Source organism: Poromitra crassiceps, assembly GCF_964638095.1.
Source record: "Poromitra crassiceps genome assembly, contig: HAP1_SCAFFOLD_1560, whole genome shotgun sequence".
Classification (NCBI taxonomy): domain Eukaryota; kingdom Metazoa; phylum Chordata; class Actinopteri; order Beryciformes; family Melamphaidae; genus Poromitra; species Poromitra crassiceps.
The window spans coordinates 427-21960 of NW_028150852.1; the positions used below are offsets into that span (position 1 = coordinate 427).

A 21534-nucleotide genomic window follows, 5' to 3' on the forward strand; every position below is an offset into this window, starting at 1 on the left:
TTTGCAGATCCAGATTTCTTATTTACTGTAGAGATCAAAGGTTTGCTCAAAGGGATGTGGGAAGGGGGTTTCTTGGCAGATGTCTCTTGCACTGATATTTCCTCTTTGGAAATGGCCTTAGCTTCTTCAGCCTTTGCTTTTGTTGCTTCTGCGGTCACTTCTTTCTCAGTTTTCTGTTCTGTGGAAAGCTCTGCACTAGCAACAGAGGATGCTTGTACTTGTATATTAACAGGGGGAGAGGTGGGAGTGGTGACTCTACTGCTGTCTGCATCCTCTTTGCCCACTCTTTGTTGGCGGTACCTTTCCTCTGCGAGCATGAGAGGGGTTTTGAATTTGCGGGCATATGTTTTAGGCTTAGCCGCTGGAGTGGGTTCAGGAGGTGGAGGCAGTTTAATGGGAGGGACAAAAGCTTTTCTAGGTGGCTGTGGCATTTCTTTTTGTGTTGGTTTAACACCTGGGATGCTTGCTGGTATTTTTGTTGATGCTGCTGCTGATTCAAACTGAATCTGCTTGCTTGCTTCAGCCTGTTTAGTCACTTCTTTTTTCACTTCCTGGACTTTAGTTTCCTCCTTAAGGTCAGTGGACGCCATTGTTACTTGGAGAGGAGGTGTTGGCGGTGGAGGAGGGGTCGGCTGCTTTTTCTGCCATTTGGGTTTAACTTGTACGACGGGCTGCTTTGGCGCTTCCTGTGGCTTGGGCACCTTGAACAAGGGCCTGCTGACCGGCTTCCCCGGCTCGGCGGCGGGAGGCTGAGGCATGGCGTTGAGCTCTTGCTGCGAGGGAGGCGGAGGGAGGAAGTCTTGTCCGGCCACAGAGGGTGGAGGAGGAGGAGGGGGAGGGGGGAAAAACTCAGGCTCAGAGTCCACAGGAGGTGGTGGGGGCGGGGGTGGGAGGTCACTATCTTGTCTCATGATAGGGGGGCTCTCCACCACCGGAGACGGGGGTGGAGGCAGGGCGAGCTCTGACTCTGAAGGCGGCGGAGGGGACGAGGGAGGAGGGGGGAAGTGAATCTCCGGCTTACCCTTTTTGATCACGTTTTTCCCTTTAACGTCAAGGTTACGGTAGTCGCTCTTCACATTTTGGATGTTTTGCTTTTGTGCGACAACTTTATTCTCTGTTGTAGCACTTTGCTTTTGTGCGACAGCTTTATTCTCCGTTGTAGCACTTTGCTTTTGCGAGACGGACACATGCTTCGACACAGTTACATTTTGCTTCTGCGTGACGGTCTTGTGCTCTGTCACTGTACTTTGCACCTGTCTGATTGTCTTTGTTTCGCACGTTTGCTTGGTTGAAATGTTTGTCTGCGATGCGTTTTGCACCTCTTTCATCACATTCATATCAACAACCGCTTTTGTCTCCGCCTGTTCATTATTAGCGATTTGTTTATTTTTTATTGTAATGGGCTTGGGAGCCGGTGTTTTCTGTACGGGCAGCATTTTCTGTTTCACACTCATGCTCATGTGTTGACAGGCCGTGGAGGTGTTGTCTGTTTTGGCTGCAGAAAGAGAGAGGTCCTGTGTGGTGATGACATTAGTTTTCACTGATTTACAGTCGGCGTGCTGTCGGTGTGCCTCAGAGGTATTATCTATTTTGGCTGCAGAAAGAGAGAGGTCCTGTGTGGTGATGACATTAGTTTTCACTGATTTACAGTCGGTGTGCTGTCGGTGTGCCTCAGAGGTGTTGTCTGTTTTGGCTGCAGAAAGAGAGAGGTCCTGTTTGGTGATGACATTCGTTTTCACTGATTTACAGTCGGCGTGCTGTCGGTGTGCCTCAGAGGTGTTGTCTGTTTTGGCTGCAGAAAGAGAGAGGTCCTGTGTGGTGATGACATTCGTTTTCACTGATTTACAGTCGGTGTGCTGTCGGTGTGCCTCAGAGGTGTTGTCTGTTTTGGCTGCAGAAAGAGAGAGGTCCTGTGTGGTGATGACATTAGTTTTCACTGATTTACAGTCGGCGTGCTGTCGGTGTGCCTCAGAGGTGTTGTCTGTTTTGGCTGCAGAAAGAGAGAGGTCCTGTTTGGTGATGACATTCGTTTTTACTGATTTGCTTTCGGTGTGCTTCTGTATGCACTTCTCTGACTCGCTGCTCAGAGAAAGGTTTTTGACAGCGGGGGCTGGATTGACTGCTGACTGACTGATTACTACACTCTCACTCTTAGCAGCCACATGTAAGCATTCATGCTCCGCTGGCTTCGCAGTTAGTGGATTTCTCACAGGCACTTTTGCTTTCTTGGGAGGATACATACGTTTGGGTTTTGAATATTGTTTCTTTTGCATTAGACACTTAATAGCCCCTTGAACATCACCTCGTATTACCTCCTCCTTTTCAACAAGCATTGCCTCCTGTCCTTCGTAGAGGGATTTTATGGATGTTTTCACATCTCCTTCAGTGCTTCCCCTGCGCTGCATTCTTGGGGAGTCGGAAGGCTCGAGCAAGAGCTGGATGGTGCCTCTAACATCCCCTTGTTCACTCACTTGATGCTGGTAAACCTTTTTATCACTCGATGCCTCGTGTAAACTCTGCATGGCCGTGTGAATGTCTCCTTTGACAATCTCCTCTTTTTCCATCTCTTTCACAGCTTGCTTTGCTTCTTCCAGGGACTTCAGGGTCCCTTTGATATCACCTGGCACTAAATCTTCCACAGTTGCTTCAGTTTTTGTGATTGAAGATTTCTCCAGTGACTCCAGAGCACCTCTGATGTCTCCTCTGACAATTTCTGGCTTTTCCATGTCTTTGGCTTGGCGTTGGGCCTCCTCCAGAGACTTCAGAGTAGTGGGTATGTCTCCTTTTACTACCTCCTCTTTCTCTATTACCACCCTCTGATTGACGGCTTGGCTCAGTGAATCCAGGGCTGCAGTGAGGTCACCTTTAACAATGTCTTTTTTCTCAAGGTTTCTGTATGTCACAGCAGGCTCAGTCATGAACACCTTAACAGTGCTGGGTACATCACCAGGGACTATATCGTCCTCTGCAACTGTGCGGTCTATCTGCTGGTGATTCCTTCTCAGTATGAGCTTGGTTTCTTCAATGTCACCACCGATGATGTGCTCTTTCTCAACCTTCTCCGGGGCCTCGTCAGGTTCATACTGCAGCTGTTTCAGGTAATCCAAGGCTCCAGACTCGATGCACGTGGAGTAAAAGCTCACATTGCCTCTCTCCGTGTCTCCCACCCTTATCCTCTTAGAGTCTTCTGCATCTGAGTTGGACAGAAGTCGCTGAAGGGTTCTGCTGACATTGCCTTGAACGATATCGTCCTTCTCTACACTCGCTCTCTCCCCTTTATTCAAGAGGGAATAAATAGTCAGTCTCACATCTCCTTTCTCATCTTCTTGAATCAGAATGCCACGCTTGGAGGAGCCCTCGCTCTTGAGCAGATTGTTTATGGCCTCTTGAATGTCGCCGCGGACGACTGCCTCCTTCTCAACATTGATTCCCTTTTCCTGGTTGAGTAGCTGCTTCACTGTGGTGTTGATGTTACCCATCTCCTCCTTGTCAATAGTTATGCCCCTCTCTGTGGTCTCCCTGCTGTTCAAGAGGTTCATCATAATGTTGTTCAGATCCCCTCTGATCACCTCTTCCTTTTGGATTTGTGGAGCCTCCTGGTTCCACAGTTTATATTTGGCCATCCGAACATCGCCAATCTCGTCTGCCTCAATAAGAATCCCTTGTGAATCGACCATCTTCTGACAATAAAGCTCTTGAAGCGTCTCCTTAATGCTTTTACCCATTATTTCTGTCCTATCCACATTGCTCTCATTAAATTCATGGAAAGGAGTGGTTTCAAATAGCCATGTCGTTGTCTTCACATCAGCCTGGGGGATTTCCTCCTTTGTGACAACATGCTCTGTGCCATCAGTCTCTTTAATGCTGTCAAGTGGCTGCTTCTCAAAGAGCCACACAGATTGTTTGACATCCCCTTTCATCACTTCCTCTTTTGTCACTTTTTCCATTGCATCGTATTCAGTGCCTTCAGCGTGGATCTTATCAATTGTGTGCGTTTCGAACATCCACGTGGCAGACCTCACATCTCCTTTTTGGATCTCGCTCACGCTAACAGTTCTGACGTACTTCTGCGACATCTCATCAGTCTCGAAGCGTTGTTTGTTTGTCTTCACGTCACCGCCTTGGATCTCAGCAACTGTTTTAGACCGCACTTTCATGTCTTCTGCAATTTCATCCAGAGGCTGTGTCTCAAACCTCCACCTGGCAGAGCTAACATCTCCTTTGTTGATGCCTTCTTCAGTCACAGCTTTAATAACATAGACTTCCTCTGAATCTCTGATTGAATCCAGAGGCTTAGTCTCAAATAGCCATCGGGCCCCCACCACATCTCCTCTCATTATTTCTTCCTTAGTAACCGTTGTTACTTCATGGTAGTGGCCCTCTTTGTCACGGATTGCATACAGTGGCTGAGTTTCAAACATCATGGTGTAGTTTTTCACATCTCCCCTCTCCATCTCCTCTCTAATGTGACTAGTGAGTTTTGAAATATCAGCGGACTCCTCTTGAATTTTATCCAGAGAATAAGTCTCGAAAATGAAGCGGCCTTTATCGACATTGCCACCCTGCACATCAGTCACAGTGCGAGCTTCCCTGTTCTCTTTAGCTTCATCATGGATGGCATCTATTGGCTGATTCTCAAACATCCAGGTACAGTTGACCACGTTTCCCTTCTGGATGTCCTCGGCCTGCTGCGTCTTCAACCTGTGCATCATTTCCTCAGAGGTAGAGCTCCTAATGTCAGAGGAACGATTCTCAAAGATGTACTTCATCCTGGAGACATCGCCTGATTGGATGTCTATTTCTGTAACCCTCCTGAAGGAACCGGCGTCCTCACCTGTGATGTTCTCAAGGTTCTCGGTTTCAAAGAGGAAGCGGGCCAGACGCACATCTTTTCCATGGATGTCATCCTGCTTTACAGTGCAGGTTTTCAGAATGGTCTCAGACTCCAACTCTGTATGGTCACGTATGTTATCAAGTGTCTGGGTCTCGAAGAGCCATGTGCAGGTTTTGACATCTCCTCTTTGGACCTCCTCGACATCAGTCTCACTCTTCTCTACCTTCTCATACAGGACGTCCATTGGTTGAGTCTCAAATAGCCACCTACAAGTTTTCACGTCTCCTTTCTCAATTTCAATACCTTCTTTAGTTTTATGTTCATCTTCACAATTGCTGAAAGATGTTATGGCATCAAGTGTTTGAGTTTCAAATAACCACTTAGCCGTTTTGACATCCCCTGACTCAATCTCTTGTTTTGATATACCTTTTATGATCTGAAACTTATTGATGCTCTCATCAAACTCATCGATAGGGCGTGTTTCAAACATCCATCTACAGCTCCGCACATCTCCCTTCACAATCTCCTCACGCCTCACAGTTTTCACCTCATGGTAATGGCCGGAGCTGTCTAGCATAGCATACATAGGGGTGGATTCAAAAAGAACTTTGTTGGATTTGACAGATCCACTTGTGACACCCTCAACTTGTATTCTCTGTGTTCCCTCACATTTACCTAAATCCATGCTTTCAAACCTTTCCTTATAGTTTGTTACATCTCCTTTGTCGAGAGCCGCCATGTTCACAGTTCTTGTAATCTCCTTCTTCTCTTCCCTTATATTTTCAAGCGGTTGGCTTTCAAAGACCCACTTTTGATGCCTCACATCACCCTTTTCCTCCTCAGATGCAACCCTTTTTTGCAGCTTGCCCACTTCAGGGAGATCCTTCAGATTTTCCATGGGTACCGTTTCAAATAGATGTTTTGCTGATCGGACATCACCTCCTACAATCTCCTCTGAAGGTAAAGGTCTTGCGTTGGCATTGTCTTTCAGAGAATCCATAGGCTGAGTCTCAAACACCAGACAATGCTTCCTCACATCAGCTCCAATTATTTCCTCCCTTTGCCTCCTGGAACTTTCCCATTCCTCATCCTTAATGGTGTCCAGGGTCCGCGTCTCAAAAAGCCATCGGCCTTTGTTCACGCCCCCTTGAATGTTGTCCTCCATGGAAACACCACAGATCAGCTTCACCATAGAAGGGTCTTTGTTAATTAAATCCAGATGTTGGGTTTCAAACATCCAGCGTGATGTCTTCACATCTCCTTTCTCCGTCTCTTCCCTGCGGATGGTGGTGATCTCCAGCATTTCCCCCGAATCTCCCCTGATGACACACATGGGCTGGGTCTCAAACATGCGAGTGGTCGTCTTCACCTCCCCTTTGATCTCTTCGAGCTCAGACTTCAGGTTCAGGAAGTGGCTCTCTTCAATGGTTTCGGTTTTACCCAGGGAATCCAGATGCTGGGTCTCAAAGAGATACCGGGCGGTTTTCACGTCTCCTCCGGCGATGTCTTTAGTGATGACAACATCTAGGGTCTGCTCGTCTCCCTGGTAGATTTTATTCAGGCAATCGAGCGGCTGTGTCTCAAAAAGCCAGGTAGCGGTGCGAACATCGCCTCTCGCCAGTTCTTCTGACTGCTCAGCGGAATCGGAAGTCTCCATCCCCAAGGCGTCCATGGGCCGAGTCTCAAACATCCACGCTGTGTATCTGACATCTTTACCGGCGATGATTTCCTGCTGGGCGATGTTCCTCACCTCATGCTCATCTGGCGTGTCATCTTTGATAGTATCCAGCGGTTTGTTTTCAAACATCCAGCGCCTGGACTGCACTTCCCCTTTAAGGATCTCATCCCACTCCAGGTCCTCTCTGTCTGACTCCAGGTCCTCTCTGTCACCACTGCCGTCGTTCTCAAACAAATAGCGTGCCTGTTGGACTTCCCCCAGCATTTCCTCGCTGTCTAACTGTGTCTTTTCTTTCTCGGTGAGCTGACTTAAGTACTCCTCTTCAAGGTTCATGTGTACGTCTGGGTGGATGTGCTTGTGCAGGCGCTTTAGCTCAGCCATGCCCCTGTGTTTGTTAATGGTGTACTTCTGCTGGGAGGCTGGGTCATAAGGCTGGGGAGAGACCCAGTCCTCTGGGACTTCGGGCGCCCCCTGCAGCAGGTCGCTTGGCGGGGGAGGGAAATGATAGCCCATCTCGTAAGCTACCGAGGAGGCAGAGGTCGATGAGGTGGCGGCGGTCTTTATGGTGGAAGAGGCGTCATAGCTAGTCATGGAGGACTGAGTCACTTTGGAGGACTGTGTAACTGGTGCCCACTGAAACTGGTTGAAATCCACATCAACCTATAGTTCATAAGCAGTGTTAGTTAAGGAGAGAAGGACAGTGAAAGTTGTGTTGCAGTTGGACAATGAAGATATATATTTTCTTCCCCATTTCTTTCTAGCAAACGTACAGAAATACAGTTCAGAAGTAAAGAGTGGTTGAGAGGAAATGAAGAGACGCGATGTAAAATTAAAACAATCTACCCTTCTAGACCAGAATTCATGTTATTTCTATGAGGCTGTGCAGTTTAGTCAAAATTTGTGAACAAGTCTCCCCAAAGCCAGAAACAAGCAAGAAATGCACCTTGTTTTAGTAAAAGCACAAAGTTCTAGTGACTACATCAAAGATTAGTCCTGGCTTTATGGGTTTTCAACTTGGCGGAGGGCTGATTATTTGTGTTCCTGATTAATGACTTGATTGAAATGTTTATTGATGATCACAGGAATAACACAAAGTAAGGTGAATTCTGTTTTAGGTTGGGTTTTCCTTTTAACATTGATGGGAGGGGATCCTCTGACATTCCCTTAATAATGACATGAGGTCTTTCATCCAGTCCAATTTATTCACCATCGCTCATGGCATACACAATTTCCCATTGATGATCATGATGTCGCCTCATCGCAATGCAGATACTTAATAAAAATAAAAATAAATAGTAATAATATCTTGTTTTTGAATAAACAGACAACATCATTACCTTAATTTGCTTGGCTGGTGCAGCTTCCTCAATTGTTTTTTCATACTGCTCCTTCAAAGCCTGAGTGGAAACCTTTGGTAGGTCTTCTCCTCCGACGAGCATAACTGAATTAGACATAAGAAGAAGGCTGTCTCATTAAGCCATTCCCAGTGAGGGAGCTCAGGGGGATTGGAAAAAGAAATAAATCATTTAATTAAAAACCTGAGTACGGTAGTTTTCATTTTCTGAAACCATGCAGCGGCGATTGCCCAATTTCCACTTTCCAATATTTTACCTTCCTGCCTTTGCTGTGATTAGATTTGCCACTATGCACTGAATAGAAAATCATCTGCAGTCCAACTCATTTTGACAGCTCATTCCTTATTCACCCATAGAGGGAACAATCATTAATATACAGGACACAAGCAGTGCTGTGATAAAAAGTGCAAATTACAATATAAAAGGCATGAGCAGAATAATGTCATTCTCAACCTGTTTCATTGTAATGGTTTCCATAACTGGCGGCCACATTGTTATGCTGGACTCTTTGATCGTGGATCACCTGTGAAAAGATAACAGCAAGCCGTTAGGATAAAGGCAGTAGCACTGCTGCCTCCAATTAACTGAATCAGTCAGAAGTAAAGGGGTTAGAATGAGGTTAATGTCCTGTACCCTCCCACTTTGTCATGTAAACTACAGTATAAGGCAGATTTCACACACTCCATTTGACTATTTTTTTTAAGGTTATAGATGCAATAAAAAGAATATACACTGGGCACACCTGATTGAATGGTTTTCATTATATTAAAGCCATTTTGATCTCAAGGCTTGTGTTTAAAATAAATGCCTTACATTTAAATATAAATAGTGAAGTTGATGCCTAGTTTTGATTGGTTTATCTTTTTTTTGTCACTGCATAATGTATTTGTGTTATTTCACAGTTTTGACATATTTACTATTATTCTAAAATGTGAAAAATAAAAATAATACAATAAAAATACAAAATAAAAATGTGTGTCCAAACTTTTTACTTGCAGTGTACACTATAGTGTATAAAAGGCATCAAAGATTGCTGCAAAAGCAAAGGAATCCAGACTGTCACAGTTTATTTTAGCAGCCTTTCAGCAGGAAGACTACAGTTGGTTGGTACAGTACCTCTTGTTGCTCGTGGAAGATGGTGGTGGGGATGACCTCTCTGGTGCTGCTCCTCACCGTCACCTCTGAGGAGCTGGACATCTCCTGTCACACACAGAAAACAACAACGTAGACACAACTTCAGCACATACCCAGGCATTCACTCTCACACAGCCATACTCCAGGGACAGAATTTTGATTTCAAAGGGTGTGTGTGTGTGTGTGTGTGTGTGTGTGTGTGTGTGTGTGTGTGTGTGTGTGTGTGTGTGTGTGTGTGCTTTAGTTTTTTAGATAACCCTACCCAAGGTTGAATGAAACAACACAATGTGTCTCTCTCTCTCTCTCTCTCTCTCTCTCTCTCTCTCTCTCTCTCTCTCTCTCTCCCTCTCTCTCTCTCTCTCCATAATTCTGATATGTCCCAATTTATTACACAGATTTGGTGCAAGCTTTAACCATTTTTGACCAGTTGAGAATCGATAAAAATGGTAAAAAATACCTCCAAAATACCACATTAAGACACCAAGACCTTGAGGAACACCATAGAAAAATTCCTTGTGATTTGGTATCAGGATTTTTGACATTTGTAGATTTCTGTAAGATTTGCAGTTTTTACCGATTGTTTGGCGAGCACTTCTGTTCTGGGAATTGCTCAGAAAACCATTATTGTCAATATACATAGGAAGGCCATACATCCCCTGAATGCACTAAGTCTCTAGTTTGTGGTTGTAAAGTTACATGAGGCTGTGATCCTAGAGGTCACAATAGGTCATTTTATAGAGTGAGGTCAAGCCAAAATTTAGTCTACATTTGTAGCGTTATTTAGCCTGCATCCCGACAAGGTAACATGACATGGTTCCAGTGGATGCCACAGTTCTTCTGGTTTCATATGATACCTGGATCTTCACTGTAGCTTTAAAAATGAGCCCACTACAGCCTCTGATAGACAGTAACGCCACCGGCTTCCGTGAGGAGTAGACGAAAAGTGTCCAAATACTGGACAGGGGTCCAATACTGCCTTCTGAAAAGTAACGCCCCCCCCACCCCCACCCTTACCACACTCACACCGACACACGCCTTGATTTCATCACCTTATGACTGAAAGCTCCATGTAGCAGCAGGAGCATAAGTAATTGTTATACTCTGTGGGAGCTTAATAAAAATCTTTCTGTGACAAATAACAAATGTTTCTCCACTACGGAGCTTCTCCAGAGAGAACAACTACATTTAAATTCCGCTAAAGGAGGAGCGCAGCGGTGGCATCAAGCATTTCCTCCAGTGATATTCATGCAACTTGAACTAGATGAAAGAGAAATATGGAATGTCTGATTGTATCCGCTGTCGCTGACATGAAAGATACATGGTGGGGGGAGCTCTGCACTTCTGAAACCACTTACAACAGAGTAATATCTTTCCCAAAGTCCCAATTTCACAACTGGCTTCAAAACAGCGCTCACATTACACCTGTGAAGAAGAGATGAGTTGAAAGTGGTTTTCCTGCTGCAGCATGGAAGAAATAACTCCATCAAACAGACAGGGGGCGGGGTAAACCCCAAACCCCCATGTAACATTTTGTATTCAGCAAGGTCCTCGGGCTGGATCCATTCTGCTTCCCGCTTGAAGGAGCAGATGGGAAGAATGCATGAGGGGCAGAATTGACCTTACTTCACTGAGATCCGCTGAGAGCCCGCAGCAGCGTTGCAGGCTGCTAACTCATTGTGGCATTTCCCTCACGCGCTGCATGACAGAGCCAGATAGATGACAGAGTTCAAGGTGCCCTCCCAAGGCTGACCTCCTGCAACAACCACACTGTTTTTTCTTTTTTCAAATAAAGAGCTACAGCAGCATCTATCATTCAGTAGCTGTCATCTATTTCCCAATTTACATACAGCTCAGGAACAGACTATTTTTTCCAATTCCTATGCAAAGAGGAAAAAGTGTCCATTTGCCTAGTTTCCCCCCGTCATCTTTCCCGTCTTTCCCTATTGACCTTTCGTAAGTCCCGCCCCTTTTCACAGAGAGTAGCTACTGTGAAAAAGAGTGGAACCTAGTGTCAAACAAAGGTTTATATCTCGCATTGCTTATATTTTGACGTTGTGAGTGAGAATATGTATGTATGTATGTATGTATAATAATATGTATGTGGTGTTAAAGTTGTGTGAACTGTCCCAGTTTTAAATGTGTGAATGTAGTAAAGAGTGCAGCATGTGAATTATGACATCACACACTGTCCGGAACACATGCGGTACGGCTGTGAACAGACTCACACTCATGTCATCTGTCAGACGGATGAACAGACTCACACTCATGTCATCTGTCAGACGGATGAACAGACTCACACTCATGTCATCTGTCAGACGGATGAACAGACTCACACTCATGTCATCTGTCAGACGGATGAACAGACTCACACTCATGTCATCTGTCAGACGGATGAACAGACTCACACTCATGTCATCTGTCAGACGGATGAACAGACTCACACTCATGTCATCTGTCAGACGGATGAACAGACTCACACTCATGTCATCTGTCAGACGGATGAACAGACTCACACTCATGTCATCTGTCAGACGTATGAACAGACTCACACTCATGTCATCTGTCAGACGGATGAACAGACTCACACTCATGTCATCTGTCAGACGGATGAACAGACTCACACTCATGTCATCTGTCAGACGGATGAACAGACTCACACTCATGTCATCTGTCAGACGGATGAACAGACTCACACTCATGTCATCTGTCAGACGGATGAACAGACTCACACTCATGTCATCTGTCAGACGGATGTGGGATCCGACAAAAATAGAACAGGTGCATCATTTTTCCGTATCACATGTATCACCCATCAATTAACATGGGCGAGAGTCGATCCGGCAGTTTTACCGGACCCACAACACAGCCGTGACGTATCTGGTGTACATTGCCTGTTACAGTGTCTCGAATATAACAGGAAAGGGAAAAGTTGACCTAAGTTCTGGAGCACAGAGCAAAAAGGGGCGGGACTTAGGAAAGGTCAATTCATCGTCTATGGAGAACCTGCATACTTTAAGACCCCCATGAAACGGCATCTTTACTATCTTGATTTGAAAGAGGATGTTGGGGCGGGACACAATACAGTGAGGGGTACAACTTGGAGATGGGTCAAGGAGAGAAAGGCAATTTTATTTGACTAGGCATCTCATGCGCTATGCGTGCTCGATTCCTAGGCTCGACCCGCTGCACGGGCTCGCCCGTTCTGCAGCTCGTCGAGATGGCCCTGCAGCTCGCCCGCTGCGCGGCCTCACCCGCAGCTCAGCTACTGCGTGGCCTTGCCTGCCCTATTGGCGTGTGCGCAATGTTTCCCTCTCTCTCTCCCTCAGTCTCCCTCCCCCTCTCTCTCTCTCCCTCAGTCTCTCTCCCTCTCCCTCTCCTCCCTCAGTCTCTCTCCCTCTCTCCCCCACTCTGTCTCCCTCCCCCATAGTCTCTCTCGTGAGCCTCAGACCGATGACATCACTGATGACATCATCATTGATGTCGTCAGTGACATCATCACTGAACTATTCACCTTATTCTTTGCCCATACAAGGATGCTTCTGCATGACGTCATTTCGTAATCGTCTTTCTGGTTTTAAACACGGAAGTAGAGTACGCCTATCGCAGTCATTTAGACTTGCCAAAAAGCTGTTTTCAAGCTAAAAAACCCCAAACTGTTTTAAAGTTTTAATATTTGTCAGGTGAGAACGTAACATATATGTGACCAGTTTATCAGAATAACGCCTATTGGAAATCTTTAACGAGCAGCGAGGACCGGGAGCGCTGACTGTGCTGACACCGGTCGGACTAGCTATCTGTCAAACCCTACTGTAGTTAGGCTACTGGCAGTGAGAAAACACTGTCGACATGCTTTTGTAACTAACATTAAATGCCGACCGGGTACAGCCATCGGCTCCTCACAGCAGTAACGTTATGAACATGTAACTGAAGTTGGCCGCAGTGTAGCTTAATTCTGAATGTTGCCAAACTTAATTCATACTGACGTTTTATTTTGAAAATGGCCGCCAACTAGCGCTGAACCGGAAGAACAAATACGTTGCATCGAACGCGGAAGAGAGAAAAAGTGGGCGTGGTGAATAAGGTGAATAGCAGCCTTAAAGCAATCAGCCTTAGGGCAATTAATGACATCACTGATGACATCATCACTGGGACTTTGTGTGTGTGTGTGTGTGTGTGTGTGTGTGTGTGTGTGTGTGTGTGTGTGTGTGTGTCTCTCGTGTGTGTGTGTGTGTGTGTGTGTGTGTGTGTGTGTGTGTGTGTGTGTGTGTGTGTGTGTGTGTGTGCGTGTGTGTGTGTGTTTGAGTGAATTTACGAGATCACTGATGATGTAATCAGTGGGACAGACAAACAAACAAACAAAGTGTATGGCTGAAATACATAAACCACAAGGGGATTACATTACCTGGACTGATCTCTGCTGGAAATGCACCTGGGTGACAGAAGCCTGGGAAGAGGAGGAGGCAAACTCCTGGTTCTCAAACTGTCTCTTTACACTGGCCAGGCCACCTGGCAGCGAGCAGGCCTCCGACTCATCCATTATCTATAAGCAAGAGCAAGGACAAAAATCACAGTGGGAAATCCATGCATTATACATGGTGTGAATACCCTGAACAGTTTGTGTGGGATGTGGGAGATTAGATTTGACCCAACATGAACTGATCTCTGTTCCCATCATTGTTCATTCAGCAAATAATCCGCTAATGCCTTTCCCAGCATCAGTGCTGGGTTTTCTTCAACACACACAGGCCAGGTATATGCAGGAATCTTGAAGTTAAATTCAACACCATTTAAGACCTTTTTAAAGACCTTTTCAATATATTTTAAGACCTCAACGCCACTTTTGTCACATTAGCGATAGGTGTAAATCCCAAGTTTCATCACAATACAATATTACATAGGTTCTTTGGACAACGATACGATATTTGCTGATATCACAAAGTCTGCCATGTACAATTCCAATTCAATTCAGGGGGTCCATGATCGATATGAGATGATATGATATCATATGCCCAACATAATCAGCACAATAGCTTCAAAATGTAATACCTCATCAAATGGCAAGTAAGACTTTAAAACCTTTTAAGGGCCTACATTTGACCTAAATTGGTAAATTGATTTAACAACTTTCAATAGTTTTCAAGACCCTGCGGATACCCTGACAGAGCATGATGGCTGTGATATTAAAAGTGCATCTGCTTGCTTTGGTTAACATCAGAAGTGCAGGGTTTCCTCTGGGATCCTCTAGAGGGGGTACAGAGCATTAGGCAAGATCATTCAGGTCCCACCTCAAATGAGTCCAGGTTAGTGACAGATTCTGTGCTTTTAATGTGTGCTGTTCTTTGCATAAGTCACTTCTTTGTGATCAACAAACAAATAGAAATAACTGACCCACTGTATGTTTTTGGAAGACATTTCTGCAAAGATTGCAAGTTTAATGTCATGTCATATCCCACAGTGGAAAGTCAAACATCAATATTTAGTTCTTGCATATTATTTAATTTAAAGGAATACATTTCTTTCTAATCATTATTAAGCTATGAAAGGAGTGCAAAAAAAAGGGAAACTACAGAAGTTGAAGTAGTTGCTTTGCAAAAGGCCAATGGACAGAGCCTAAATCTAATCAGTATATATAACTGCAGTCCTGACCCTGCGAGATCTGGACAAAAACACACTGACTAGTTGATATAATATGCTCCTTTCGGGATTGTCAATTATTTTCCTAATAAAACATTTATAACTGCATATAGCTTCTGGGAAAGAATACAATATAAATTAGCGTTGCCCTGCTTGTTGCTTGTTGCTAGTGTGTGTGTGTGTGTGTGTGTGTGTGTGTGTGTGTGTGTGTGTGTGTGTGTGTGTGTGTGTGTGTGCGTCCGCGTGCGCTCGTGCATGCTTTTCTTCACAATAATTCAAGTTAATTCACAGGAGTTTATGTGGGTGACATGTCACGCCACAGGTCACTCTGTTATCAATAATCTAAGGTATAATAGACTCATTGATATTATGACATGGGTATTGATTAAATTAACATTTACCATCAGATAACGTCATCTATCATTTAGCATGATTGTCATACAAACATTACACGCTCAGCTAAGCACACCCACAGGAGCAGTGTGGTGGCATCATGAACATTTATTGTATTGTTTATATGTGTCTGCAGGATAGGGACAGAGGTGGAGATGTTTTTAAAACATTTTTATTCATGAAAATAAATCAGAACCACAGCCTAAATAAAACTATGAAACTTGAACTTGACCACTGCATTTGCAGAAATATATTAATCAATTTATGTTTTAATTAATTCATCAAGTAGTGCGATATTTTCACTCTCAGCGATGTGAGATGTGATGTCAAGCCAATGCCTTGTCCTTTCCTCATCCAGACACATTCTTTTTTTTGAACACCCCCCCCCTCCCCCCCCCAAAAAGAAAAGCTTTACCACTATTTCTTCAGACGTTGTAGCTGTCATAGACTGTGTTGCATAGTTGACTGCTCTATTGCTGACAAAAATGTGTTAATGTAAGTTGCTTTGGACAAAAGCGTCTGCCAAATGATGTAATGTAATGTAATGTAATGTGATCATATAACAAAACAAAAGGTTAAATGCTAAATTAACAAGCCATAATTAAATCCCCCACTCATTTCAGTAGTCAACCAAACACATGTCATTGCACACTTATGTCTATGCACAGCAGGGAGCAAACTTCAATAGGCTATTGAAAAAAAAGAAAAAAAAACACAATAGCACGATAGGGGAGAAAAGGTTATACTGTATAATGCCTACTTGTCACGAACTAACAAGGAACCTTTGGAGTCATTTTCTCTGCCCGTGAAAGTGGTGCATAGAGGGCCAGCTAGAGGCCAGCCTGTCATGCTGAAAAGTGATTGCTGTCAGAGTTCAGATATTTAAACTGGTAAAAGGACTGGTTTGGTTATAATCTAGGGTACAGAGCAGGTAAAATAATGCAGAGTCATGAGGATCATTGCAAAATATAGAATTTCTCTATTTTATATACCCATCTGTAAATCATGTTTATTAGTTTTAAAGGCTTAAACAAGGATATTAGACATACCAAACACATATAAACATCGGTAACAATACTATTTAGTAATCATCCTAAATCATGTCAGAAGCAGGGATAAAACGTATTCCCACTGGCGAAAAAAATGACCAGAGGAGGGGATATCAAAAGCAGAGCAAATTCGCCGGCCCCCCCAAAAAAGCACAGCTGTTGTGTTTGTGAGTTATTCAACCAGACTCAGAGACAAACCCCCTACCTTATATCACAGGACTTTTCCTTATGCCCTCCCTTGCTCTTCTATCGCTTTAAAATAATCATGTACCCCCCAAAAATCATCTTCTCCTTGCGGTTATGGAGAGAGAAAGTTGTGCTGTGTGACAGACTGTTATGAGGAGCAGCTATCTTCACACACCTGCTCAGTTGTGTGGAGACTGTTGGAAAAGGTAAAGAGGAGAAACTAAATTCCCATGCAGATTCCGTCTGGCACCTTGTTGCCCCCCTCCCTCTACCAACCCCCCCCCCCCCCCCCCACACACACACACACACACACACACACACACAGTCAGCTGTCAGTGGCCGCCACACAGAGACGTGACACCGAGGATCAGCTGAGGTCGAGGGGGTAGCGGTGCTGTCGAGTGAGTCGTATACTTTCAATAAGGGAGATACCCTGCAGTGTAGTGTAGGAGCTGATTATAAATGTGACTGTGTTGTCTGATAACTGACATGGAGAGGAGGCCACAGAGATGCTGCTAGATTCAAGGACTGGACATGATGCTGGGGTTAAAGACGAGCTGAACCCAAAAATGACTTTTCTTTTCTTTTAGTTCAAATACCTGGGTATGCAGTGCACCTATTTAATAATGTATGCAAAAAAAATCACAAAAATCTAATTTCTTTAGTTTTTCACACTTTTTCACATCAAAAGTTCATTTTTCAAGACCATTGATAACAGTAATCTACAGTTTGCTGACGTCACCTAGTACTATCAAATTTCTACCCCATTTCAACCAATCATATCACGACATGGCAGCTGTCAATCAAATTTCAAACTTCATTTCAGGATAATTTTCTCTTCCAAAAGAAAGAGAAAATGACGCCTAGTGCCTGTCATCTGGCAGAATTCCTATCCCATAAACTAACTACTAACTTGGCCAATTGTATGAAACATGAACAAAAAACAAAAACGGTAATGTCTAAGAATGCAAAGAAATGTAACTGGCTCGTTAAAACGCGCATTCCAGGAATATCATATTTACAGCAGCGATAAAGGCGCGCGCTTGAGAGCCTGCTGGTTGTCAGGGGTCGCCCCTCGGAGATTCCAGGCCGACGGGCTGCACTCTCCGCTCGGCAACACGAAGGCAGCTGGCTGCCTGCAGCTCGCTGAGCTCCACTCAGCCACTAACCTCGCGGGCTCTTCCCGAGGAGAGCGCCACAACACACGCTGAATCCCACTCGATTTGGAGGCGGAACACGCCAGGATTGACCAAAGCCCAATCCAGTCCCCAGAATTGTCAAATAAAATCATCGACATATTACTACAGTATGACCCGCCTCTCAACCTGTGATCTCAGACAAGTTATGTTTTCAGTCTGAAACGGACTGCGACGCACGCGACGAACAGGTTCAGTTCGACTTTAAGAGAATATCTCCTTATCTAACATTATTTTCTTTCCCCTGCTGTCCGGGTCATTGCTCCACCCCCTTTGCTGATCTGGGGAGAGTTGTAGAAGATGCTTCCTCCGATAAATGTGCAGTTGCCAGCCGCTTCTTTTCACCTGACAGTGAGGTAGCACGTGGAGGGATCACGCACACGCTATTCCCCCCAGTTCCGCTCCCCCCAAGCAGGTGCCCTTACTGACCAGAGGAGGCATTAGTGCAAAGACCAGGACACATACCCTTAATCAGACTTCCCACCCGCAGACACGCCCGACCAAGTCGGACGAAGCACGGGGGCTCGAACCGGCGACCCTCGTGTTTGTAGGCGGGGAATCTACCACTGCACTACACGGATGCCTCTGGTATCCAACATTCAGCATTTAAAAGTAGTTCTTAGGAAGTAAGATGACAGAAGCTAAAGCCTAGAGCCATCAAGGATCATCAATGTTAAGTGTTTAGATATCAAGCACAACATTAAGAAGCATAGCTGATAGCTGTGTGCCATTTTGCATCCCTCTATCACGCAAAACAGATAAGAGCAACATTTTCATTTGTTAGCTCTATTAAGCTGTAATCGAATAGTAGATGATTTACAGGCCAAGAACAAGAATGTTCCAGTTCACAGGGCTTTGTTTTACAAATGGGGCTTACAGTACTTACAGTATAATGGCCTTGGCTGAGTATGCTCACAAATTGACGTATTGGTGCATACATGCATGGAGGCTTTTCAAAGCCTCACTAAAGACTAAGGCCTATTCAGAAATGTGTTTGTTTTTGAGAGAAAAGGTAAATGAGGTTTGAGGACATGGCTTTGTGCGCTCTGCGTGGGTTCTGCTGAAAGGAGTAACAGGTACTATAGGCAATTGTTAAATCACACAAATCAAGATAAAAGTTGTTGTTGTTTTTTTGGGGGGAGGGTTCACTTTTTTCATATTACACAAGTTTAGATGTTGAATAACGCACTCAAACAACAGCTTTAGGAGCACTAAATACTTCTAATTTGCAAGCAAACTAAGTTTGTTCAGGGCAAACTAAGCTTGCTCACCAACTTTCAGGCTGATTTTCTCTGAATGTTGCTTTTAGGAGTACAAACATTCCAATAAGCATATCTTCTTCAATTATTTTCAGATTTCAGATGGCACATCATTTGAAAGTTTATAATCTGCACTTTCATAATCTGTAAAGAAATGATAAATGACCTTGGCCTACTTAGTACCCCAAACACCAGTCCCTCTCATTTGCTGCAAAACATTCTGTCCAGAGGTCCGCTTAAAAATCCCACTGATGTGATGGTGTTATGTGCCATGACTTTCTAACCATGTGTTGCCATGTGCCCTCGTCCGTTAGTCCATGTATGTGTTTGTCTGCCGTCTCTGTGGCTGCCTGCATATCCTCAGCTCTGGTTCTGCTTACATCCTTGTGGAAGTATCGTCTTACCGCAGCAGAGGAGGGTTCCTTCTTGGACACGGCAGCCTGGTACATGGCCCGCCGCTCTTTCACCGACACCGACTCAAGCTCCTGCTCCTCTGCGCTGGGGGTCCCGTTGGGCTGTCCGCTTGGGCTGCCTGCAGCTACACACACACACGCACACGCATGCACGCGCGCACACGCGCACGCACACACACACACACACACACACACACACACACACACACACACACACACACACACACACACACACACACACACACACACACACACACACACACACACACACACACACACACACACACACACACACACACACACACACACACACACACACACACACACACACACACACACACTTAACACTGCAGAATTGACCAACCTCTAAAATCCAGACTTCTCAACCTCATTTTAGGATTTTGTTTGTGTGAAATCATATTACTGCACACTGGCAGATAATTGTCATGAGTTTCAAAGTATTTGACTTTTTGTAACTTGTTGAGGACATTTACTTGGTAAAAGTATTTGAGCCATGCAGACTCTAGTGCTAGAATACATGATTAGCCTTTGAGCCAAGCAGACTGAGCTATAAAGGTGGAGGCTGGGGTGGTGGAGGCAAAGCATTGCCAGCAGCAGCAGTGTGAGGCAGCATTTGTGGAGCAGAGAGGAGGCCGTATTTAAGCGGACCGCCTTATTGTGAGAATGGCTGTGGTTGAATGATCCAATCAGCGGCTGACAGCTGGATACAGCTGGGGCATAGCGTATGACTTCCGTGTCTCGAATGAACTAACGCGAGGCTTAATTTTTCTTGTGGAAAGTTTATTTTTGTAACTTGTTGAGGACATTTCCTTCGTAAAATATTTGACTTTTTGTAACTTGTTTAGGACATTTACTGGGTAAAAGTGAAATTATCCTGTGGAAAGTTTCTTGTTTCAGAATTTTCTTGGCTGTTTTATGATAGTCTCGCTGGCCAGCCTCCTCTCCCTTCCGTCCGAGGAGTCTGGCACCACGGAAACAGGCAACAGGGATAAACCCTCCCCTGCTCTACAGCTGCTCTCCCATTGGAGCGACTAGGCAGCCGGATGTCCGCTCCCGGCTTATTACAAACTCTGTCATTGGCTCCGACCATGTCAATCAGAGCGGCTTCCGCTCCCTCCTCCCTGTGTGTCGCTGTAAATAGTGCCCTGCCGCCTCAGTGGAAACAACAACGCTAACTAGCTAGCAAGCTAACGGCAGAAACCTACATGCTAGCTCGTTGCTACATTCTGAAAACGGCAAGTTGGATTGTTGAAAACTATTTTCCAAGGGCACTGCCGGTAAGCGCCGCCCATCACAATCCCACTATGGAGACCTGCGGCGCCAGACTCCTCAGACGGAAGGGAGAGGAGGCTGGCCAGCGAGACTAGTTTTATGATGATTTATTGAAAGAAGTCATATTGGCTAACCTGACGCTGTCAGATGGTTCGTTTTCTCATAACCATCTGGGAACGAGTCGCTCGGGAAACGGTTTCAAAGGGCAGGCACCTTCAGAAAATACCTGGCAGGTGATTGGATGAAGGAAAGCTGACAGAATAGACTCGCTCACTGCATAGTAATTTAAGGAAGACTCCTTAGACTGAGACTTGCGAAAATTCATCGAGTGATCGAGTCTATTCTGTCAGCTTTCCTTCATTTCCTCTGGACCACCGCACCTGCAGCCAAACCAGAACAAGGGACAAACAAAGGCGCAACAGTTTTCTCCAAAGTTAGGTGATTGGATGACCCATCTGTCTATCACGTCTATCATGGCTTCGCTCTCACTGGCGTCACACCTAAAGCCCGCCCGTAGCTTCCTCATCATTGCATGCAAATCCAGCTGCCTCGCAAGGTTACATATTTGGCATGTGTCAAGAGACATGTCATCACCAGTAAGATTATCTGCCAGTGCAGTGAGATCATTTGACTACTATGGCATAATTATCATGCCACAGTAGGAGGACCCGTGAGCCACCTCACCTCAGGTTTCTATGGTGATGCCCCTGCTTGAAGGCTACTCTGTCTCCTTTGTCTACTTCTTCTTCTTCTTCTTCTTTGGTGTTTTATGGCAGTTGGCATCCTTTATGTTGCATTGCCACCTCCTTCTGGATTTATCCATCCACTGTTTCTCTACATTCTGTACGATCACCCCCTTTGTCTACTTCATCTTCTTAGTTAAGATTGGCTAAGTGGGTGGTGGTGTCTGTCACGATTGTGATGTCATCAGTGATGTCACTTGAGCAATTGTGATGTCATCAGTGATGTCACTCGAGCAACTGTGATGTAGAATGAGCCGATGGCTCACAGTTGCACGATGGCACCTAGGTGGAGTGGGCGGTGTCTGTCTGTCAGTCCAGAGTCTCCACCATAGAAATCGAGCGCGCATAGCGTGCGAGATTCCTAATT

General features: G+C 45.0%; 1 protein-coding gene across 1 annotated transcript; it reads right to left on the reverse strand.

The window, feature by feature from the left end:
- Nucleotides 1–218: 218 nt before the first annotated feature.
- On the reverse strand, nucleotides 219–20950 carry LOC310771950 (xin actin-binding repeat-containing protein 2-like; the record flags this gene model as incomplete). Its single annotated transcript, XM_083664444.1, has 8 exons — nucleotides 219–1091; nucleotides 1212–7172; nucleotides 7850–7953; nucleotides 8321–8390; nucleotides 8984–9067; nucleotides 13404–13541; nucleotides 19123–19256; nucleotides 20914–20950. Coding segments are annotated over 8 exons (7401 nt in total), but the record flags the coding sequence as incomplete, so codon positions are not given.
- Nucleotides 20951–21534: the final 584 nt, after the last annotated feature.